Source organism: Pollicipes pollicipes, unplaced genomic scaffold (genome assembly GCF_011947565.3).
Source record: "Pollicipes pollicipes isolate AB1234 unplaced genomic scaffold, Ppol_2.1 Scaffold_5724;HRSCAF=6776_pilon_pilon_pilon, whole genome shotgun sequence".
Taxonomy (NCBI): Eukaryota; Metazoa; Arthropoda; class Thecostraca; order Pollicipedomorpha; family Pollicipedidae; genus Pollicipes; species Pollicipes pollicipes.
Window position 1 is genome coordinate 41,150,672 of NW_023596746.1, and position 25,162 is coordinate 41,175,833.

A 25,162-nucleotide genomic window follows, 5' to 3' on the forward strand; every position below is an offset into this window, starting at 1 on the left:
GCCGCCTCGTCCACACCGCGTCGGCCCGCCCGCACCTGGTGAGCCGTCAGAGCCACAAAACGTACCCGGCCTCGGTCTCGGCGGCCGCCTCGTCCACACCGCGTCGGCCCGCCCGCACCTGGTGAGCCGTCAGACCCACAAAACGTACCCGGTCTCGGTCTCGGCGGGCTGCGTCTGCGGCGTCACCTCCAGTGGCTCCAGCAGGTTGTTCCGGTTGCCGCTGGGCATGCGGCCTGGCTTGAGGTAGCGGCTGGGCGGCCGCGCCTCCACCACCTCCTCCATCTCGATGTTGTCGCCGGACCTGCCAGCGTCCTCTGTCAGCTTGGTCATGGCAGGCGGTAGGGGATGGTGGTGCATGCGACGACATGGACGTGACGTCACTGGAACCTGGGACGTGACGTCACCAGAGCATGAGACTTGACGTCACCGGGGACCTTGGAGGTGCCGCCACCAGCGACCTGTTGTGTGAAGACGTCGAAGACCTGGGATGTGACGTTATCGGAGGTCCGGGATGCAGCGTTATCGGAGACCTGAGGCATAACGTCACTGGTGACGTGAGATGTGATGTCATCGGGACCTGCCCGGCGATGACGACACGATACGGACTACACCGTGAGTAGGACCGATGTAACGGCTTCTCGAAATTAGACATGATTCCGTTGTCCTGTATTGCCTCGTTCCTGCTTCTTTGTTTCGTTATACCTCCCAGTCCGTTTTAAAAAGGCGGGGCGAGGATCAAGTAGCACTATTTACGTTGCTGTCAGTGGACGAAGACATTTGGCCAGATTGTAGCGTTCTGGTGATATGAAGGTAACTCTCACGATGCCAACGTCATGTTTGCTATCCAAAAATTGTGATGTAATCATCTCAAGCATTACGAGTTCATTTTAATATAAGTTCTTTGTCTTGACTTGCCCTTGCCAAAACCCTTTTTAATGATTTGGCACAGCATTACTCTTATTGAGCCATACAAAAATATTCAGTGAAAGGCAGTGAAAGCTGTGCTGATGATTTACAATTGGTAAAACATTTGTTCTAGAAGTTGTCGCTGCATACGAAACAACATTTCCGACGATTTTTGATGTCGACATGGTTCTTATGTAAATTCAGCATTATGCGGTGGTACGAGCTTTACGACAGGGCCTCGAAACTGCGGCGATAACCAGCCGTCAGCTGAACAAAACGGCGCTAAATTGGATAGATCTCCTTCGTGCTGGATGTGAGTTGAGACTGATAGTTATATCAACCATTCGCACACGTCGCAGTGACTTTTTGGGCTGCGATTTTGTGGCCTTCTAGTTAAAAATGATTTGAACGGAAAGCGTTTTTACTCGACCCGATACAACCATGGAATATGGGTTTGCGTTGGCTGCTCCGGGGTTCATGTACATAAACCATACTCACCTAAGGGGGTCAGCGGTAAATCAAATAAGAACATCTCGTCGAGGTGGCTTGACAGCTTGTTGCTTGCTTGTTGTTGAAGGCAGTTATACGGTTCTCCCAACGACGCTGCTAGATCATCGCACATGATGATACTGCTGCAATACCACCTCTACTTGATACCATGGCCAACGCTCAGATGCTACACAACAGTACTTCTACAGTCAACACCTATATACCGACATCAGTGCTACACGAAATACTGGCTACAGAAATACTTCTAACGACCCAACTGCTACATGCCCGTCGGAGTATCTAAAATTTTAATCAGATCGTTTTAAGAGCACATTTTAGGGGAGTTGCACTATGACTACCACGTGATGAACTCAGCATGACTGGCAAGGGTGGCCAACATTCGCACATGACAGAGTTTCGTTAACTACTCAGTCATTGGGCTATCGGGCGTTTCGACCGTACGGTCATGCAATGCCCCAGTGACGTAAGAGTTTCACGATTTGCATCTCATCTCATCCCATCCCTGTTTTACATCTCTGGGACTTCGGTCTGAGACTTGCATAGGAGACCTCTGTATCCCATCAGCGCTGAGTATAAAACTAGCAATAACAACAGTTAAAAAATCCATTTAAATGATAACTATACAGTGTTAGATTCTTGAAGATGCCCATGTGCGTTGGTTTGCACCATGCATTTTGACCACTTCTGTTTCAAACATAACATTATACGCATATGGCCATGTCATGTGTGACAGCTGTTCAAAAAGCTCCCTTGAGTTATCTAATTTTCCCAGCTCTCGAACTGTAGCTGGTGCCAGTGGGCTGCCGGCCGCATGTTTGGTGTCCTCTGCGAATTATGCATGTGCAAACAGCAGCAAATGTCCACGGAGCTTAGACAACGACTGGAAATTGGCTGACCTTTCGGAGCGTCACATTACAAACAGCTCTGTCAGAAGACAAAAGTTCTCCCCTTCTAGTCTTGCAATATTCTATTCAGTGGGCTGCCGAGACAAACAGTCTTCATGCGGCATCGATTTATGACAGCCTCACATACGCATGACATCTGTTTGCAGCTTTTGGTCGGTCACGAGTGTAGACATTTCCACATTATCGTAGCGCCAAACTGGGCTTATCTATGATTTGCCCAGGTGTGCTGTCAGAGATTGGCACGTAGGGCCAAGTTCCAGGCAAACGTTCGAAAAGGCGCGGTTGAATACGAATAAGACTGCAGCGGCGCGCTCTTCTGCCATTTACATCTCGGTCTGTACTCTGTACCTGTCTGTACTCCTCTCAGCGCATATCGGCGTGTGAAGACTGTACGAGAACAGCAATATCAGATCGCTCTCAGAACAGAGTACAGATGCCAGGCGAAGCCAAGAAATGCTTTCGAGGTGAGATGCGCCTAGGCATAAAGAAAAGCAGTTCAAGGCACCTGGCAATATGAAGAAATGAAGTGGTAGGCAGAAAGTTCTACATCAAATGCCGCCAAGTGGGTCATGGCATCCCACTGTTTACAACCCACTGCTTCAGTATTGGCGCCACCCTGGTCATATCTGCGCACGCTGCAGTTATAGGGATGAGCACATGAATTTCATAGGGCTTGTCGCATTTCCCCTCGTATCGAGCCATTCGGACACCTCTGCAGCACAACGTGTCAAAGGAGGCGGGAGTTTTCCCGGTTCCGCCCGATCACACCGAGGAAGCTCTGCCTGCTCACAACATATAGCACAGCGCCGGCAATGCATAGCAAGGTGCCGATCGGGCCGGCCTGGGACGGCTGGCCAGGCCCGGCTCCGAGCGAGCACCCAGCCGCCGCGCCGCCCCGCGCCTCATGCGAGCCAGCGACACGGACTGCGCCGTCGCTCACCGCCCTCAGCAGACGGTCTCGCCCTCGCCGCCCGCCTCCTCTTCGTCACCGGAACCGTGACCATCGACCGACAGAAGGCCGACGGAGCTGGGGACACGGCCACGAGGTGACCCATCGCCGCGCCGCCGCCGCTACGGCGGCGCGCTTCAGGGCGCGGGCGAATGACATGTTATCGCCGGCTGTAAAAGGTGACGTGCGTCCGGGATTGCAGTGTCACCCGTATCGATCACACTTAAGGAAGCTATGTGGCAGCTGCTGGGGGAGCACACGTCGGAATAGGGAATGAACAACGGTTTCTGATAGGTCCACTTTCAGTGCTCTGTGAACGTTTCCATCAACGTAAGTGAGCAGCCATGAGCAACGTGACACACGCTGGCCCGGTTTCATCAAAACAGAAAACCGGTCGATGTGACCAGCTTGCAAAAACAAACCATTCTTCACCTGAAAAGCAGTACTAGTCGATGGTAAGCGATACACCGTCATGCTAAGCAATGCCCAAACGAATGCATGTTGTTACTCTGCATCTGGCGGCCAGCCCCACAACGGCTGGCTAGAGGCCAGCAAGTTGGCCGCGACGTCTCATCGGTCGCCATCCGAGCCAATACAGGCCCAGTCTCGTCATCAGCAGTCTGTCTCAGCTGGTAGCGAGTCTCGTCATCAGCAGCCTGTCTCAGCAGGTACCGAGACTCGTCATCAGCAGTTCGAGTCAGCAGACGCTGGGTTTCGTCATCAGCAGCCTGTGTTAGCGGCTGTCCAGTCTTGTCATCAGCAGCCTGTGTCAGCAGCTGTCGAGTCTCTTCAGGAGCAGGTTGGGTTAGCAGATACTGAATCCCACTCACCCGCTCTCCTTGCGCCGCTCCCTAGACAGTCGCATCACTGTGGCATTGATCTTGCTGGAGATGGACTTGATGGAGTACGTGCTAGTGGCGTTGCTACGCGTGGCCACTTGCTCCTGCTCGCGCTCCAGTAGACACTGCGCCTTCTCCTCCAGCTCCTGCAGCGCCGCGGCCGCCTCCTTCCGTTTCATGCGGTGGTAGGCGTGCACGAGGAACGCCACCGACACGCCGAAAGCGATCAGCGGCCCGATGATGGAGAGCAGCAGGCTGTGCTCGATCTCGGCCGGGTCCAGAGCCGTAATCACCAGCGTGGCGTCCACCCGGCTGTAGTAGCACGGGAACGTGGTGTTCACAGCGCGGTAGGTCTGCGCGAACACCGTGCAGTTGAGCGACGGTGGGTAGCCGCAGCCCTTGACGTTTGGGTAGAGGAAAGCCTCGTTGTGCAGCCACTGGTGGTCGACCGGGCGCCGGCTGCAGGAGAAGTTCTTGGCGTCGGTGTAGGCCACCAGGATCTTGACGCACTCGAACACCTCTCGCGTGCAGCCCTCGCGGCACGAGCTCCACTTGGAGCAGTTGTGTGCGCCGGAGTCCTCCTGGTACGAGACCACGCAGCACGTGACCGGGTCCAGCGCAAAGTCCATCTGGATGGTAGTCACGGCTGGCTCGATCACAAACGGCACTAGGAAGAGGAAGCCGAAGAAGGCGCCGATCGCCAGCAAGCTGAAGAACACGGTGGAGTAGAAGTTGATTTTCTCGACGTTTTCCTCGTACTTCTGACGCAGCCGCTGCCGCAGGTTCAGTAGCGGTGGAGGCAGCTCCTCCTCCTCCTGCTCGTCATCGTCCTCGTCCGACAGCCGGCTGTGCTCGGCCGAGATCGTCATGACGTCACGGCATGGCCGCTCGTGGGAGGTCGCGACACACCTCACCTGCGACGGACCGTCGGTGTAAGTGTGCGCAGTCCACGAGGCTTTGCAGATGTTTGAAATATGTGATCTTATCTGTTGAAACGTTTGAATAGGATCACTACTGTACATCTGGTTGAGAGAATGCAGCGGGCATCCGCATTCGCTTGCCGTCTTCCCACCAAAATTCAAGAACCAGCAGAGTGTCCTACAAATGGCTTTAATGGTGTCAAAATGTGGGCAGCACTTTGCTGTATCATCTACCCACTGTGTATGCAATTTTAAGCGTCCGCTTTACCGCGCCTTGCACGTTGCGTGTGTTACATGAGAAGACAACTGCACATTTTGTCAGCTCCTTGTGTGTTTATTCCATCCTTGTTGAGTTTTCAATATCAGATAATTTGTGGACGCTAATCTAAAGATAACAAATTAAATCATCACCAACAGCCATTCATATGAGTCTAAGTTAGGAAATGTTTCAAGAGGACCCATCCCCAATTTCACAGGTTTGTAGCACACAGGACACGCATATGACTAACAAATGAGAAGCGCGCTCCTCCAGGCACCGTTAAACGCGCAACAGCTGTGAACAGATGACGTCACGTCAAAACGTCATCGCAGAACATAACGTCGGACCACGACAACAGCTTTTCAGAGAGTCTTTTTCCCTACGTCCCTTCCGTGACGAATTTCAGACAGTGGTTACTATGTTGACATGGGATGGCTGAAAAGTCCATGGTGATGCATAAACTAAACTGTTTGTTGACGTCAAACATTGTTTCTCTGATGATGGTCACTTCCCAGAGCTGTAGATGGTGTTTGTCTTTACTCGTTTTCAGGATCTGTGTCTTTTCGATTGAGGGCGTAGGGGTTGTTTTACTGGAACGTGATTTGAGGTTGTGAGTTTTACGCGTATGCCGGTCTGGTGCCTTCTCCACGAGACGCATAGGCATTAGTCATGGTATAAATATTGTAATGTTCCGATGTGGGTCAAACTGCTGAGCCGGTGATTTTCCGTATGGACGCTATGGAAATTTAGACAAATTCATGTTTTACTGCCCTAGAGCTTTTGAGTAACGTCTAGGATAATTTGGGCATTCCGTTAAGGGAGGAAGACAGACGATAGTGAAATGTGTGAGTGCGTCCCTCATAATATGCATAAATCTTCATCCAGTATTTTTTACGCAAGTGTTTTAAAATATCAACTTCAGCGTTTTACTCGCTCCGTCTAATGTGACACACTTGACTGGGCTCATTTCAGACACAAAACATTAAGTCTCCATTTGAGGTTGTCAAAGGACAAAAAGGGCTTCATTCGCCGTAAATGATGACGATAAAGCAAAATATTTTTGAGACGCCTCCTGCACCTTATGCACGGAGAACTAACCGCAACAAACTTGGGATTGCAGATGCAAAATAAGCACGGGCCCTCATTGACTTCAAGGCCAGTTCACTAGGTGGCTGCACCTTAAACAATATATATATATATATATATATATATATATATATATATATATATATATATATATATAGGTCAACCCGCAAGACAAAGCCCTCGTGCTGGGAACCACCGGCTGCACTCAGTTGCCCGATCACGGCCGTAAGCAACCGGCAAATTCAACCAAATTTAGAATACATTTAAGCTAGCATTGTGCAACGATGTGTACACATGGGTCACACCATCACAGCTCTGTTCAGTTGGCATTTTACTATCAGGACAGAGCTGAATAACTATTATATATAAACAGACATTATACATTCTGAATGCACTCGCCGTATGGATGGGAAAGAGAACGGTGAGGGTCAAATTTTCCCAAGAGCAGACAGTGCAAAAGTACGAAGTGAGATATGGGCAGTGCACAAGCGTCGTGAATATATGCCCCTATCTATTTGTCATGCTATTGCTGCGGGATTTATTTGGAAAATAATACACATCACAGTAATGACTTATGCCAACGTACGAAAAACAAGTAAGGCATTGGTTAGAAATGTCACTAAGCTCATTTAACAATGCTTTTTTGCCACGGAAAACAGCTTTCCCCACAGCAGCTACTAGGAAACGTGTTAATGACAGTTGTTCCTTCTCACCTTTTCGGGTGAAGAAAAACAGCTGCGTCAAACAGATTTGCTCCACTTGGCTTTCAGAAAACGCCCCCCACAAGATGATGCCAAGCACCCGCACATCCACCAGCGGCGTGCAGTATGAGTCTCCACACCATAACCACACACAGCAAAGAGATTGTAGGGGTGCCTACCCTCCACCAAGGCTGACCTCCTACGTCCAATGCAGAGCGAACCTATGTTGGGGCGGCGACATACCTGGGCAGGGGGCTGCCGTCCATGTCCAGTGGCAGCGGCCGGGCGCGGCTCGTCGACGCGGCGGAATCGATCACCCCTCCCCACGCCCCTCCCCACCCGGCCACCAATCCCAGGCGGCGGCGGCGCGCGGCCGACGGAACGCGTCGCACCACCGGCACGAGAGCGTCCGCAACCAGGGCGCCGCACGCGGGGCCGTGCAGGCATGTCCGTGGCCTCCGCACGCTTCCCACAGCATGTAAAGGGCCTGCCCATGCCGACCGCAGCTATCCGGGGGATCCCTACGCCACCCACGGTATGTCCGGGATCTCCGCGAACCGCCCACAGAGTACTCATGGCCTCCACACGCCGTCCACAGCATACCCATGGCCTCCACACGCCGTCCACAGCATACCCATGGCCTCCACACGCCGCCCACAGCATACCCATGGCCTCCGCATGCCACCTATAGCATACCCATGGCCTCCATACGTCGCTCACAGCATACCCATGGCCTCCGCATGCCACCTATAGCATCAAAAGGGGAGCACTCGCCGTCGCCAAGTGCTCCCTATGCCGTGGGTCTTTCTACTATGCAGCGTCGAGCGAGCTTCATAGAGGTATTGGGCGCGCCAAAACATCATGCTTGGATTAAGCATGTGCAAAGCCGCGGCATGCTTATCAGATTATATCATATGCCTTATAGCCAGCAGCGCCCCTTTGGGCTGTATAATTCTGCAAAGTTTGACCACGACATGGCGGCTAAGTAAGTAATACGCACTTCCATAACTTTCATCGTGGCAGCGTTAGACCACGGGATCACGTCCAGCGACGAAGCCCGATGTGGCATCAATTTGACTGTTCTGTGTGTGTTGAGGTGGAAAGACCAGTTTTAGAATGTGAGGTATCTTCTTGTTTTTACAAAAACATAGGATTAGAGCACGATGTTGGTATCCACTTTCACATGTTTCATACCGTCACACAGATTCCACCCAATCATTGCACTCTCAGTGATAGCTACAGCTTAAGGGCTGTAGCAGATGCATTTCTGCCACTCCGCAGGCTCATGAAATGACAACAAAAATAGCTTTCTCCTTCATTGTGTGTAGCCTAAACGTTGAAATCATACATCTATTTGCCCATTATTCAGAGTTAGCCTACTGCAATACGAAACTCCGCCGGTGCCATGACAATAGCTTGTATCGTTTACGCGCTTGATAATGCAATGATACTGTATAATGGTGTTACAATCGGAACCACCTCTGTAAATGATGCGCAACATTTGATCCGAAAATATCAGGACCAGTAGTCAGTTGACAAACTTTAAAACTTCATGTGTATCAGGATCAGGATCAGAATTATGTGCATGTGCTGATACGTCATGTATCGCCGAAATATGATAAGTTAGAGAGTGGTGCAAACAGAAGAAGCAAATAATTAAAAGATCGTGATTTAAATGAGCATACAGCTTAAATCCAACGAAAGAAGCGAACACAAACGGTGTACCATTTTGGTCAGTCAATTTTGACATTTGCATTTATGCACATATATGGTTTTGAGTCATCCACGTCCCACACACGAACGATTGGAATGGTTTTGGTCGCCTAGATCAATGAATGTTAATGGACGAAGCAGTGTCGAAAACATTGTTTCGGAACAGAGTCCAATTTCTAATTGGCTTTAGCTTGGCATTGCCGTGCCAAGCTATATCAACATTTCCCCACATTTTCTATAACCACGCGGTAGCGTTAAGCGCACGCAGATCTGGATCAGCCTGGAGAGACAGAGCAACGCACTGGTAATGCACTAAAGGATTGTAGGCAGAAGTATTTCGGCGCTTTGAATGTCTTTGAGAAGAGAGCACGGATCGGACGTTGCAGATGATCATCTGCGCAGATCGTTTTCAACTGCCAATATCCTGCCGAAGACAAAATGGTTACCTGTGGAGGCTGCGTATTGCACTTCACGTGGCTTGTTTACCTCTGCCCAGCTGAGGATGAAGTACCCAACTCGACACAAACGCATCACGACGAGCACCATTGACAGAAGCGTTACTTTATGTATCTTCGGGGGACTGACCCTGCTGCTGATTTGTGCCCCCTCCAAGTGCTTATATGGGCCCATCAATGGATTCAACGAAAATGGAATACTGCGTTTAAGAAATTCAGAAAGTAATTGTAACGGTTGGTACACTAGGTAGGCACCTTTACGCACCACTATTAGTGTTCTGTTTATTTTGTGACAGATAGCACACCATAGAGATAGCGTTTTTTCATACGGACTGCTTCGCACGTTGGGGTGGTCTGCAAATGTGCGAAAGATTTTTCAAACACTTCAGATGGCTCAAGTGAATTAAGATAAAAAAAACAGCTGACTGCAGTATGCGGCAGCTTTGAACCCGCGCCCGATTCGCCGTTTTTCACAACGCGGACTGATGGTGAAGTAGGACGGTTGATGGGACCCCTTGGCGTTCCCAAACTAACAACGATAGGCCTTCGCGGAAAGCAACTCTGGGTGGGCACTGATGAGATCTCGCTATCTGTATCGCATTGGGCCAATAATTGACCTCATTATGTCAGGCCAAACACCGCATTGTCCAGAACTTCTTACTTTCAAGGCTTGTGCCTCGTTGCGGCACAAACCTAATCCATGCGTATTCATTGTTCAATGCTGAGTACAATGATGTCTCTTTTTATATATATGTTTTGAGCATACATTCATTATATACAGCTTCGTTAATGTAGCAATGTCGGCCCGCTGCGCGCGTTCCGCGACCTCGTCGGTTGCCATCCGCCTGTTTAGGCCGTAGATCGCCGTGCAGTGTTCCTTAAAATCCTCCGCTGCTCCAAAATCAGAAAGGCTAGAAGCGTAATTTTTTGTCAAAACACGTGCAATAAATGCTCTATAGGCTAATTATATGTTCATTTAAAATTATATATATATATATATATATGTATTATTATAATTTTGGCGCAGTTGCACAACCTTCTGGAGAGGTATCCACAAAAACTTTAACAGGGTTGCATCAACCCCTACACCTATCAGGGCGACATTTTAAAGTACAGGGTAGCCCAAATAAAAATAAGCCCACGTTTTCCTCAACAGTGGCGAAGGTATTTGTCGTACAATCGTGACTGTCATATGTTATAACTCTCACACGAATGTGTGATTTTCATATTTCATATGATATCACCGCACAGTCATATATCATATGCCTTCGTGACACTCGAGTGTTAAATGAATGGCAAAGACAGTCAGCGACGGCGGTAGTCATCAGTGATTCCCCCAGCGACGGCGGTAGTCATCAGTGATTCCCCTCCCGTCAGATCATGACAACGAAAGGTGCTTCAAATGGGACTCCTGGCGGTCCAGGGCACAAAAACGTTAGGCCTGCTGCAGGTAGTCCATAGTTCGGTCGAACCTCGTGGTCGATCGTCCGATAGAACCACGTCCACGGTGATGCACCCCATCTTAGCCCAAAGGTGGCCTTGATCTTTTGAAGGCTCGCTGGCATGTGACGTGGGCGTGGTTCCTGAAAGGTTACCACACAGCATTAAGCCCAAGGGCGACGGGTCGGACGGGTGAGAGGCCCCAGCGTGGCAGTCTTAAGCTGATGTGCATTGCAGCGAAATAATTCTCGAACCGATCCAGAGAGGCCCGTGCCATATGCGGCGGTGTCCCGGCCTGCTGGAGGCATTCCCCGTCCCGATCGATCCCCTGAAGTCGTCCCAGGGCCGCCCGGAAGGCTACCTAAGAGGTAGCCATATAGAGCTCTGAGATGGTGTGGACAATATACACGTTCTTGTCCTCAAAGAGGGATCTTCTAGAGAGTGATTACTTCACAAATGTGTGATCACTGATGACTACCACATTTGCCATTGACTGGCCATTTTGTCATCACATACCCATGTTGTCATTTTATGACCATTTTGCCATTGGACGGTTATTTTGCGATTGGATGGTCATTCGAGTGCCACCACACTCTTGCGCGAGGAATACGTTTGTCAGTGCTGAGTAAAACGTGGGGTTAATTTTTAGACGGGACACCCCGTGTACAAAGTAGTTTTGCATAAACATGGCTGTTTATTTAGCCTTCCTACGACTTCTTTGCGAATCAGATGAATTGTTAACCAAGAACTTGCGGCTTAATCAGGAGATCACGAACTCCATGTTCCATGCATTCGTTCTCATGAAAAGAGTAGTTATTTTAGGACGTCTGCGTTCCCATGATTGGGGATCAAGAGGTATACACACTGTCCTCCATTTGTGATGCAAAGATTGCTTCCTCGCATCAATGGGATTTTCGAAAGATTTAATCCGATCCTTTTGAGTGGATGGATTTCTGGGATCAGAGCTCACGCTGAGCAGTGCCTGTCGCGTAAGCTCTGACTCCTACCATCCGATCGCGCAATTTCATGCCAAGGACAGAATTTGGTGTCGAAAGCTTGACGTGCCGCTATGTTCACCACGGCCCGTCCTGCCCAGTGACGTCACCTGACTTTTATCGCGGCCGCTGGCACCGGCCGCAGGCCAAACCCGTCAGGGCCAAACAACGAGCACCTGAAGCGACTCGATCCCACCCGCCACGGGTGGTTGAATTGGGAGGCGGGCGCTCTAACCAACTGAGCCATCGGGACGGACTGAAGCCATCAGGCCGGACGGGATGTGCGGAATTGTAATGCGATATGATTCAGGTGACCATGATTTCTTGCAGATTTACTCCAAACGTTTTGCTGGGATGTTTTCTGGGATGAGCGCAAACGCAAAGCAGTTAAAGATGTGGCGATGGTCGGCACGGTCCGTGCTGCCCTTTGACGGTGCCTTGACTGCAGCCCGTCCGCTGCCACCGGTCGCAGGTGTGGCGATGGTCGGCACGGTCCATGCTGCCCTTTGACGGTACCTTGACTATAGCCCGTCCGCTGCCACCGGTCGCAGGTGTGGCGATGGTCGGCACGGTCCATGCTGCCCTTTGACGGTGCCTTGACTGCAGCCCGTCCGCTGCCACCGGTCGCAGGTGTGGCGATGGTCGGCACGGTCCATGCTGCCCTTTGACGGTACCTTAACTATAGCCCGTCCGCTGCCACCGGTCGCAGGCTACCCCGGCCGGGGACAAACACGATCGCCGGAAGCGATTCTACTCCACATCGCCACGGGCGGATACATCGGAAATGAAGCGTTCTCACCAACTGAATCTTGGGATAAGCTGATGTTGATGACAGGGCGGAACAATAAGTACAGCGTAGCGGCGTATCTTCCTCCTGGTTGTAAACAAAAAGGGTATGAAGGAATCTATTCGACATCTTCGGTGCGGTATCTTCCAGAATGAAAGAAATAATGGGGGGTGGTTGTTGACCGAGTTTTGCGAAGAAACCTGACCAAGCGCAAGCCGGAGGGCGTCGAGTTTTCTCAGCATTACCAATGTTGTTTTTTTCATAACGTCGTTTAATCACTACCTCCTGGCAGACTAAAGGTCGGCTATTTTCGACAAGATAGCTCTCAATTTGTCAACGCGAAATACCCAGATTCAAGACCTTTCTTCTTTACATGGACTTCAACACGCGTTAAAGCGTTGGTCACGCCGCGTTTTAAGACCGCCACTTTGCAGGTCATTCGGTCACCAGGATTTACCTGCTCTGTTCTTCCAGTCACCGACATGGCTTTAAGAAAAAATCGTGCCAATCCAGTTACACTTTCAGACAAAAGGCACATGGTGACAGCGTGCCCGAAAATTTTCCGCAGGTTCTCGTCCGTACGTGTCAGATCACGCCATCCTACATAAAACCGTCTTTTTTTACATCGGACCGCCTTCGATGAACGATGAACTGCAACTAGCTCCGTTCATCACAGAGGCTCGGATTACTTTTTTAGTTGACTTTCTTCCATTTCCAGCTTTTCACAGAATGCAGCTTCGCTTCGCCCTGAAATGGCAGTTCATTACCCCCGGTAACAGTTTAAGAATCGACTAAATTTTTAACACCGTGGACGCAAATAAAAGTGGCCAACATCCGGGTGAAATCAGGGATGGTGGGCGGATTGGGTCAACCTTATCGGGTCAGCCCCACCCCAACCAAACCATTTTAGAAAGTGAGACTCCTGATTATTGGAGACTTCAGCGAGATTTATTCCTACAACAATCACGCCAGAAGAGGGATGCTTCTGGACAAACACTTGTCGCCATGGAAACCGAGTAGGTCATCCGCTGTCATGCCGATCGATGCGCGCAGTGGTCGCACGGGCAGCGCCTCTAGCGGCGGGCGGCCGAAGGGGGCGATAGCCACCAGTTGCGTCTCGAGGGTCGCCTCGGGCCCGACGCGTTCCGATACCTCGGCACGCCTCTTCCGGGGAGCGGGGGCGGGTGGCGAAGCAGGGCCAAGCTCCCAGGTTGGGCGTTGCCGGGCCATTCGTGGCGGAACAGGCGCGTGAGGTCAGCACAGAAAGCGGGTCGCGGTCAGCGCCGGGTGTCCAGGCGGGACAGGATCATCTTAGCCGGGTCACGGCTCGTGGCGAGGGAGCTGAAACCGAGCGCGACAGCATATCAGCCGGCACAGGAGCAGCGCAAGCCACTAGCTCCATCGCAGCTCCATGGCGAGACGGAAGAGTCGGGCCAAGGCGTCATTAGCCACCTGCGCTGTCCACCAGACACCCCTGGAACGGCGCCTCTGCAACGCCATCTGCCTGTGTCAGCTGGTCTCCATCCTCTCTGGCGTGGCACTCATCTACCTGTGCTTCATCGTCATCAAACCGAGCCAGGAGACGCTGGCGGCCGAGTTCGAGAGCACGCCAGCCGTGTGCACTACCCTGGAGAGCGGTATGAACGAGCCCTGCCCGCGCCCCTCCTGCGCAGAGTGGTGTCTCTCCAATGGTGGCTCCAGCTGCAGCGTGGTCAACGCGTCCGTGCGCCGGCCCGGCGCCACCGTCGCGCTGCGCGGCTGCCAACTGAGCGCCGCCTTCTGCTCCGAGCAGCCGGAGGAGGCACAGCAGGCGTTCATCTGCTCGGAGGGCGAGCAGCACGGCCAGTGCAGCCACCTGGAGCGCTTCTTCAACTGCTCGCCCATCGTCGTCACACGCCGTGTCGGCTTCGGCGTGCGCGCGAAGAACACCTCGGTCTGCCGCAACATCACGGCACGGTTACGAGTGCCGCGGCGAAGGGCCGAGCGTCGCGCTGCCGCTGAAGCACCTGCCGCGCTGCGACATCTACTTCTGCAACAGTCTCGACGGCGTGTACGAGTGCCGCCATGGCGGTGTGCCGACAGCTGGCGCGGCCGCGCTGCCGCGAGCGCTGCTTCCGACCTGCGGCTGGACACCGTAGCCGTGGCCACGGCCGACCTTTTCCACTGGGGGCCGCTGCGAGGAGGCGGCCGTCGACGGCGAGCGCGTGTGGTCGGCGGCTCCGCAGCCCGCTGGCAGCTCTTCTGCACGCGCCTGCGCAGCGTCGCGGACGGCGAGCTGCTTGGCGAGGACTGCCTGAACGGCACGCTCGTGCAGGCCGCCGAGTTCGCCCGGCTGCGCTCCTACCGGGACGTGCGCGAGACGCTGCGACGGCACGCTTCGCCCGTCGACCGCGTGCCCCACCGCGAGTGACGTGAACGTCTTCAACCGCTCGCAGGTGATGATCAACATCCAGGGCTGTGTGAACACACTGCGCCAGGAGTGTGACCGCTGGCTGGAGGTGCGGGGCCCCGACGGCCGCGACGGCCGCCACCCCCGCCGTATACCCGTGCCACGTGACGCCACATGCCGACGACTACGTCGTCACCGATTACGACAAGCGGCAGACGGTGCACCAGATGGTGCTGGCCGCCACGCTGCCCTCCTGCCTGCTCGTCTTCTCCTGCCTCTGCCTCATCCTTTGCGGCAAGATGGTGGCCGTCAACGAGTTCGGCGTGTTCTTCTGCAGGCACTGCCACAGGGAGGACGGCACAGGTAGGCGGGGGTTGAGCTCCGCAGATGGAGAGGGGCCAGGGCGCATCTATTCAGATGAGAGCGCGATCGAGAAGCTTCTAGCCGGGGCGTTGCCAGGATTTGAGCTCAGGACCAGCCGGTGACCTCAGGATGCAGTCTGTGGTTTTCCGGGGAACGATGATTCGGTTGGTCACATCGCTGGAAACCGCTTGAGGGCCGTCGCTGCGAGTTTCACAAGGGCACTGCAACCATGCGCTGGAGCTTATGTTTGGGGAATATCGGCGCCAGAATGTCGCGTGGCGTTATATCATGAGGCAGAGGACCTTCCAATACCCGCGTCCGGGCCAATCTGCATTTCACGGAGTCTGTATTCACTCTACAATCAAAACGTTTTACGGGAATTATTTCTTGCAGACTCTGCATCGTTTTTAGCGTAATTACACTTAAGGTAAGATATATAAAATGACCTACGTTCATAGTATAGAAACTGGGCGAACACATTTATTCAACAGATTTCGCTTGTAAGCCTCTTCAGGACTGTATCCTAGCAGAACAAATGCCCCCTCCAAACAATCAAAATACTTCGCTGCCCAGCTTTGTAATACCGAGATCCGATGAAGCTGAAGAGTGAAATCTGGCTACTCATTTGCGGTGTTGCGGAGAGATATTTGCTGAATTGCTGATAACTGCTTATATACATTTCCACAATACTCAAATTTATACATGAGTGGGTAGGAGGCAAAACGCGAGAAGTTAAAAATATCTATATATCAACTCCCTGTTTCTGCCTCCTTTCTATAAACATGGCCATAGCGAATAATTTCATGACGCTGGCCATCTTTTTTTACCGCAAATGGGGTAGGGCACAGGCTGTAGTTTCGTTAATGGTGGGCAGACACGCTTATGTATAAAATATGCATACGGCTCCATCATCAAAGACAGCAAGCCAAGCAGGCTCATTTGGTTAAAGAGCACTGGAATCCGGACCGTCATCCGGGGCCGTTTGGAAGGTCAGAATGCTGCAATATCCCCCGCCGATGCTGTTTACACGACAGCAGTGTTGAAACTGGCAGCGTCAATATCATCTATATGAGTGGACTGTCACTCCGCTCACGTCCACTTATTGCGACGCGGAACATCGAACTGTTCGGTCCCAGCGCTGTGTCCGACACTGTTCCAATTAAACGAATTAATCATGACCTTTTGTCCTTCCGATCCAACATCTATGTTTAACATATGCTTCTTCGGAGCTACATATCGTCGAGCCCCAAAGCCATGTTCATTCAAACATATGAGTTGGATATGGTCCGTTCAAACATATTGGTATCACTTGTTTTAATTAAACACTCAACCGTTTTAAGTAAACTAACACTCGCTAGCAGCTTCAATGGCTTTGGTGTGGCAGCGAATCATTTGCATCTGAGCTGAGTCTGTCATTTAAACATTGCGCATGCCACATCGCAAAGCAGAGACACCACAAGCTTTTCCCATAGCAGCACTATTAATAATATAAACATAAGGTATACACCTAAGGCGCGCGGCACCTCACTCGCTTCTGACCTCACCATTCCGGGTGTTAAAGACCTTGCAAAGGTACAGAGCTGCCGGCAGAAGCTCATATATGCCGCTGTTATTCTTTCTAGCACTGGGACTTGCCACTCCACTGAAAATATTTGCGTCATGTAACACCAAGGGTAACTACGCCGCGACGGGAGGGTGATCAAGCTTTGTCCATTTACCGGACCTGCGTTTGCCCATCTTTGCCGGACGAACGACTCGCAGTCGTAACTATTTTAAAAAATAACAACCCGGTGCGCCGGTTATCGTTGCAAATCGGCTTCAGTAAGCTATTGGAAGACTATCGTGTTGCGTCGTTGAATGTGGTTCACATGGCATCCGATGGGCGGAGTCCGGATGTGGTAACATGAGTTCATCCGCGGCTGCCTTTTATCACAGTAACTGTGAGGCTCTGTCGATGGGGCGCGATTGGCTTGGCATGCCAATGCATACTACACCCACACGCTCACAGTTGTTCATGGGTGAATACAGCCTGACACATGAGGTCAAAAAAGCGAAATCCAATGAATATGCCCGATTGGTTTTCCAAGCCACCTTTGCCACAACACCGAGAACAGGGCGTTGGACGACACACTTCGTGTTTTTTTACCTGACCTGACCTTGCCCCCAGCTCAGTTTCAAAGAGCCTCATCGTTATCAAGCTTGATGTAGTTGAGTGAGGCCAGTACTGACACAGGTCGCTTTATGCATGTTGTACGGAGAACGGGTTTTGCCGGCCGCCTGTCACATCTACGAGAATGATGTTCGCGCGCCAACAAACGCAAATCTGTGTTCCACATCGGGTGTAATGTAGTTGTTTTCCATGTATGGCAAATTCATCAGCAAGCATATCACACACAAGAAGCCTTTCAGGTATTCGAGAACAAAACGGCGACTCCTTGAACGCCCGCCCCCGTCGGGTGTCCACCTGCTCCTGCCTTTGGTTTTGACATCTCCGATATATTTAGGAATGCGCATCTATCTGGTTTTGTTTCCATCGTTTCTGGAGATATCTAGGAATGTGCAGCTAGCGATACTCGTGTCAATTTCATACCGATGATCGGGCGTGACTGAAAAACGGCTCGGGAGTCCTAGGCATGACTTACAGCGCAACGAACTGACTGTTGAGTCCCGACGTCATTTGCTTTTGACGCGCGTCCAACGCTCTTAAAAAACGGTGTAAACGAACCATGTATGTATATTTACAACTAAGTGGCAAAGGGATTATGGGCGTGGATGGGGGGGGGGGGGGGGGGGGAGGGGGGCTGTTGAGATATGGAGTGTCGTAAGTCCCTATGCTATGTTTGTATACTTTGCCGTCCGGCTGTTGACATACTTAGCCTTGACATCTTCTCACCTTAGAAGTTAAACGAGAACACGTGTACCATTCTGCCGCTTTTGGATGACTCAAACAATGTTCTGCAAGAATTGCGCAGGTTGTTTCCAAACACATTGCAGGTACGATTTGTCCTATAAGAGTAGGCTTGGTGTTGTTCATTTGCATCCCAGACAGTTCTTCTTCGCGCGTTAGTTCAGATTCGCTTTGATCTCAACAGCATTTAAAGGATCATCCGAGGTGATGCAGGGTCTTATAGACCTTATAACCTGATGACGTTATGGTCAACTTTGACCTTTTATTGATCTACTACCGTTACGGGCACTAATGACATCTGTCACATAACCAATTTACACATTAACAACGACTGGAAAGTCCAGCCATATGAAATGCAGACAGCTTCGTGCGTTTCATAGCGAAAGGTTGATTTCCCATATTTCCACCGCATAGACATTGATGACGAGGTCAGAGCTCGACGTCACGACACGTCGAGATGTAATCATCCCCATGTCAGATGACGTAATCCTCCAAACCACGGCAATCAAAGGTGCTATCACCGCAGCACGTTCCGAACAGTACTTCCACAGCGTCCGAGCGAGATTGCCACGAAATAAGCGGTGTTGCAGGCTGTTGGGTGAGCCGGGTCGGCGTGGTTAGATTACTTGCCCACATCGACTAAGCGGACAGATCCCTTCTTAAGGTTGGATCTCCACGCATTTCACTGGATTCCGATACCACGTGAGCCATGTCTGTACCGGCTCACGCTTCCAATAACCTCCACAGCAATGACGTGCGTTCGAAAAATTTTCGACATGCACTTCGAACTTTTCTAAACGGGTTGACCCCCTGTCAGCGTATTACACAATGCTGGCTGGGAAACCCGAGCGTGGAGCAGTGACTTCAAAATATATGTTGTCGTATGCAACGGGTGCGTCCGTTGTAGTTCAAAAGGTCAGCATAAAAACTCTGAACTCATAGCACCCAAAATAGGAGATTTAGCGTACATAAATTGCATGTACAAGGTTTAACTGAATACGCATCATTTTAAGGTCTAATTGAATAAGCAAAGTGCATGGGTGCCTCTTACATGTTGGGCGTATTGTCCGCATAACAAGGTGTGGGGACAAAATTAGTGCCGCTGCTCACTTCTCTGCAGTATTATAATGGCTACCTTTACATGTGTGTTGGGGCCGCCTAAGCGAGAAAAAAGTACGCCCATTTCGATAACGGCACCGCCATTTGAGAACATTTCATGCACCGCAGGTCGGGGGAATCGAGACAGTCTCTGACAGAGCGTGCAGCATCGGTACCCGACCTCCCGGACCAGCCAGGCCATGGCCAAGACGGAGTCAACCAGCCCGATCATCCAGAACGACGAATGAGACGCTGGCAGAGGCTGCACCTGCGGATCCGAAGACGAGCCGGGGCTTCGGAGACTGTCGCGAGCACAGGGCCGCCGTCGCAGTCCGGCCGGGGGCCCGACCGGTGGCACCCAGGTTCCGATCGATGGAATTGGGCCCTAGTCGGTGAACTTAGCCTCTGATAGTTGGGCCCCAGGCTTCGATCGTTGGGTCCCGGGCTCTGATCGGTGGGAGCCAGGCTCCGATCGGTGGGTCCCGGGCTCTGATCGGCGGGAGCCAGGCTCCGATCGGTGGGTCCCGGGCTCTGATCGGCGGGAGCCAGGCTCCGATCGGTGGGTCCCGGGCTCTAATCGGCGGGAGCCAGGCTCCGATCGTTGGGTCCCGGGCTCTGATCGGTGGGAGCCAGGCTCCGATCGGTGGGTCCCGGGCTCTGATCGGCGGGAGCCAGGCTCCGATCGGTAGGTCCCGGGCTCTAATAGGTGGGAGCCAGGCTCCGATCGGTGGCTCCCAGGCTTGACGGCCAACTCCGATGGCTGCAGCAGACCGTCTTCTCCAGTCCGTGCTTCAGTTTGCCGTTCATTCACGCCATGGTCATCACCACCAAACGCAGTCTCGTGACAGAGCGGATGTCCCTACGGGTCCGCGCTATGGCGGGACCGCACATGGTCAAGGCATTTGGCACAGCTTTAAATCCGGCATCGAAACTAAATCAGCACAGCAAGCGACGACAGGTGCTGGTGTCCCTTGAATCGGTCGCAGGTCGAACAAGAACCACGTTGCAAATACCTTCCTCTCCTTTCAAGGGGGAGCAGCTAGAGTTCATCTGCTGAAGGGACGCGGCGCAGAGCGAACGGTTGACCAATGCCATGTTTTCGCCGCGAACGCTAAATATGACGTTTGCAACTAGCGTGCAATCGCCTCTAGCAGTTGCTGGACGCTTTGGGTGCCTTTTGAGCGGAGTAAAATTCCAATCAGCTAAAATATCCAGTCTTCAGATCAGAAGTACTCGGTACTTCAGTTACTTCGGCATCTGTTTTGGGGTGCGCACCTTTGATGCACCTGCGCATACTAGAAGGTGCATCCGTGCTGCTGGTGCGCGAGATAGCAGCGTACACCACACTCCGTCAGTCTATTAACAACATAGTTAACGCTGTATGACTACGTGACCGCATATAGGAATACCGCATGTGACGATATGCTGTGCTGTGTTATCTGTTGCATGCAGTGGAAAACCTCAATTACCATGATCTTGTTTTCTTGTACGAAGTATTTTTCTAAGCACGCAAAGCGCCACGTGCATTAGAGCGATAGATATGCTAGCGGTGTGCAACTTTGCAATTTTTGACCCGTGATGCTGTGAGCAGGTCATCAAAACTTCACTTGAAGGTTCTGTGCATATTACGGCTTACGTGCTTAAGTAATTCCAACTACCGCCATGCGGCATGTACATATTTTGTACGTGTGTTTCCAAGGGCAAGGCTGTCAAACTAATGCGCGCGTGCAATGATGCCCTGGTATGATAACCTGGTGAAGTGATGAGAAGGAGCATAATTTCTGCCCGCCCTGTGGTTTTGAGACTGAAATGCAGCAGCGCGCTGTCTGAGTCCCTTCAGTAATAATTCTGGACATCACATGAGGATGCGCGTCAATGTTTGCATAAGCGCTGCAGCGGCGCGTTTGCTCTGAGTTCTCTTCTTGAGCTCTCCTCCTGTCCACAATTCCCCGTGACTAACGCTAAGCGCAGGCGGAAGAGCACCGCCAGCCGTCTCCCCGCCTGCGAGTCGGCATGGTATGTCCGCCTCCGTGTGGGCGCAGCGCTGCCGCTCCTGCGTGCAGCGTGCCTCTGCGCCGAGTGATGTCAGCGGCGCCTGTCACCAGGAGCTACCGTGGCGATCCGACAGATCGCGCTCGCGTCACTGTTGCCGTCCCGCGGCCGTCCGCGGCCAGTCCCCCCCGGTGCACTGTCGCTACCTCGCCGAATGCCCCAGCCTACCGCTGACGAGAGTCGTCTTTCTGTGTCGGGCGCACCCGCGGGGCTTTGGGGCCTCTGAGCGTCCTGCTGTGTTCAGCGCACCCGCGGGGGTTTGGGGCCTCTGAGCGTCCTGCTGTGTTCAGCGCACCCACGGGGCTTTGGGGCCTCTGAGCGTCCTGCTGTGTTCGGCGCGCCCACGGGGCTTTGGGGCCTCTGAGCATTCTGCCGTCTCCAGCCAAAGGGTATTCGGGGCCTTTGAGTGTGCTGCTATGTCCGGCGCGTCCGCGTGGGTTCGGGACCTCGGAGCGTGCTGCTCTGTGCTCAGCCCGCGGGTGTTCTGAGCCTCTGAGCGTTTCTACTATGTTCGGGCGCGACCGCGAGGTTCGGGGTATTTGAGCGCTTCGCTGTGTCTGGCGCGCCGCGAGGGGTTTAGGGCCTCTGGGCGGCTCTGCTATTCCCGACCCACGGGTGTTTGGGGGGCCTCTGTGTGGGCTGTTTGCGCCCGGGCCCGCGGGTGGTTCGGGGCTTCTGAATGCACTGTCATGCCAAGCCCGCAGGGTGTGCAGGGACTCTCGAGTGTGCTGCTGAGCCAGGCCCACAGGTGTGCAGGGACTCTCGAGTGTGCTGCTGAGCCAGGCCCGTGGGGTGTTTAGGGCCTCTTGAGTGTGCTGCTGAGCCAGGCCCCGTGGGTGTTTAGGCCTCTTGAGTGTGCTGCTGAGCCAGGCCCGTGGGTGTTTAAGGCCTCTTGAGTGTGCTGCTGAGCCAGGCCCGTGGGTGTTTAGGGCCTCTTGAGTGTGCTGCTGCGCCTCAAAGCTGACCGCTGCCGAGAGCTGCGCTCCGCTCGAGGTTTCTACACCGCGTTAAGGGGATGTGGGGAAGGGGTCCAGACCGACACTGACTCAGCGGCTCTGCTGCGTTAAGGGATGTGGGGAAGGGGGTCCAGACCGACACTGGCTCCAGCGGCTCTGCTGCGTTACGGGATGTGGGGATGGGGTCCAGACCGACACCGACTCCAGCGGCTCTGCTGCGTCACGGGATGTGGGGATGGGGTCCAGACCGACACTGACTCCAGCGGCTCTGCTGCGTTACGGGATGTGGGGATGGGGTCCAGACCGACACTGACTCCAGCGGCTCTGCTGCGTCACGGTCACGGGATGTGGGGAGGGGTCCAGACCGACACCGACTCCAGCGGCTCTGCTGCGTCACGGGATGTGGGAGGGGGTCCAGACCGACACTGACTCCAGCGGCTCTGCTGCATCACGGGATGTGGGGAGGGGGTCCAGATCGACACTGACTCCAGCGGCCCCGCTACGTCACGGGATGTGGGGAGGGGGTCCAGATCGACGCTGACTCCAGCAGCCCCGCTACGTCACGGGATGTGGGGAGGGGGTCCAGACCGACACCGACTCCAGCGGCTCTGCTGCGTCACGGGATGTGGGGAGGGGGTCCAGACCGACACCGACTCCAGCGGCTCTGCTGCGTCACGGGATGTGGGGGAGGGGGTCCAGATCGACGCTGACTCCAGCAGCCCCGCTACGTCACGGGATGTGGGGAGGGGCGTCCAGATCGACACTGACTCCAGCGGCTCTGCTTGCGTCACGGGATGTGGGGAGGGGGTCCAGATCGACACTGACTCCAGCGGCCCCGCTACGTCACGGGATGTGGGGAGGGGGCCCAGATCGACGCTGACTCCAGCAGCCCCGCTACGTCACGGGATGTGGGGAGGGGGTCCAGACCGACACTGACTCCAGCGGCTCTGCTGCGTCACGGGATGTGGGGAGGGGGTCCAGATCGACACTGACTCCAGCGGCCCCGCTACGTCACGGGATGTGGGGAGGGGGTCCAGACCGACACTGACTCCAGCGGCTCTGCTGCGTCACGGTCACGGGATGTGGGGATGGGGTCCAGACCGACACTGACTCCAGCGGCTCTGCTGCGTTAAGGGATGTGGGGAGGGGGTCCAGATCGACACTGACTCCAGCGGCCCCGCTACGTCACGGGATGTGGGGAGGGGGGTCCAGATCGACAACCGACTCCAGCGGCCCCGCGACGATGGCGACCCTGCGTATTGGAGCGCGACCTGGGTCTTGCGGGAAGGTAGTGTGTGCGTTTAACGCTCCTACTGTGTTGTGCCCAACTGTGCCTATATCTTGGCTTGTCAGAGTCAACGTGGCCTTAACTGTGAAATCATCGACGGCTTTTGTTGAGTGCTACATTGCTCGCTTTATGACATTTCTTCACTTTTTTACCATTTCAGCAAACTATTTACATCCAAAGCGAGCTTTCTACCAAATGACTTGCTATTCGTGTCATATGAAACATGAGTGTTGTGAATTGTGTGCCTAAGACCCCCGTCGTACTTCACGCAATATAGAAGTGGCGGGAAAACGTTGCTATGTCCTCTAAAACTCTGTCCAATATATTCTACTGTAATCTGAATCAGTCACCAAAACAGGAACACTACGCCGATAAAACAGAGATGAATGATACTTTAAGCCAGGATAGATGTCACAGCTAATCCATAAGGGAAATCGACTTACCAATAAGCTTCGCGAACCTGTTGCCTCACGCATCGCGCGGATGCGAATGGACGCCGCAAAACATCAATCGTTGTGGTTCACTTCACAGTGCCCAACAGCCACCCGTTCACCACTGCTGACAGAGCCCGTCCTGCAACATTTACACTCATCACTGTGATCAGATAGGTCACATCTGGAAGCAACGTAACCACATGGTCAACGGCCTGGTTGTTCCGCCCTACAGAACTCGCGCGCAGCGTTCACCTGCCACTTGTTGCGAGTCCCTGCTCGTGACAAGCGTCCGTGGGACAATCACAGCGTCCACCCACCACACTTGTCTGCCTCACTCTTTCGGCACATAAAAGTTACACGGCCTCATTTTGGCATTATGCAAGCATTCTGTAGATCCAACCGTGACTTGCAAGGGAACAGTCGCTAGCTTCAGGTCAAAGAGTCAGTTCAGCTTTAAGAGAAACAGGGGTGCTGGCGCACCCGGCTTGCAGTCGGTCGTGCACCTGATGCGTGGTGTCGATTCTCCGAGACTGCCCGAGCCCTGCCTCGCTATGGTCTCGTCACAGCCGAGCGAGCGCATCAATCACGGAGACCATACTACTTGGGTGATAATGAGGTAACTCTAAGCATCTACGGTAATGACCACCTGGTCTCCACCAGTGGATTAAAACGAAAGCATTACAACAGCTCAGCATTCATCCAAAACCTTTCGAGCAATTTCATACTTGTTGGTCTACCGTTTTGTAGACAACTTCAGACAGGATCGCGTCGGAAGGGCACAACCGGAGCAATCGAGAAACGCCGTCCTGCATTTTAAAATATATTCGCTTGAGTGGGCTGTTTACATTAAAACGGTCATCACAAAATGAGTGCAGTGCACGCTTCTCAATCATCATACGACAATAGTTCCAGAAAAAAGACGGAAGCCGCCTCCGATCCCATCGAGATACGGGCTACTACCGTCCTGACAACGCGCTAAGCATACGACAACCGGCATCTCAAAGGGCCAAAGACAGAAAGACCAAAACTAAACTACCCAGCGCATCGAGGCAGCTGCAGTGCTCTGTCTGCCTCCTACACCTATATATAGATACTGGCGTATAACGCAAGGCGCCTCTCAAAGTGACGCTCTCCATCGTTCGACGTCGCTCCGTCTACAAGTGTACCACCGCATATATATATATATATATATATATATATATATATATA

The 25,162-nt window shown here is 52.9% G+C and overlaps 1 protein-coding gene across 1 annotated transcript; it reads right to left on the reverse strand.

Annotated features, from left to right (window-relative positions):
• Positions 1-129: 129 nt before the first annotated feature.
• LOC119103051 (protein tipE) lies at positions 130-7,369 on the reverse strand. Its single transcript, XM_037226499.1, has 3 exons — positions 7,319-7,369; positions 4,101-5,023; positions 130-301 (listed from the first exon to the last, which is right to left on the reverse strand). Exons 2-3 carry the CDS (start codon positions 4,976-4,978, stop codon positions 130-132), a joined length of 1,050 nt encoding a protein of 349 aa, XP_037082394.1. The 5' UTR covers positions 4,979-5,023; positions 7,319-7,369.
• Between the last annotated feature and the right edge of the window lie 17,793 nt (positions 7,370-25,162).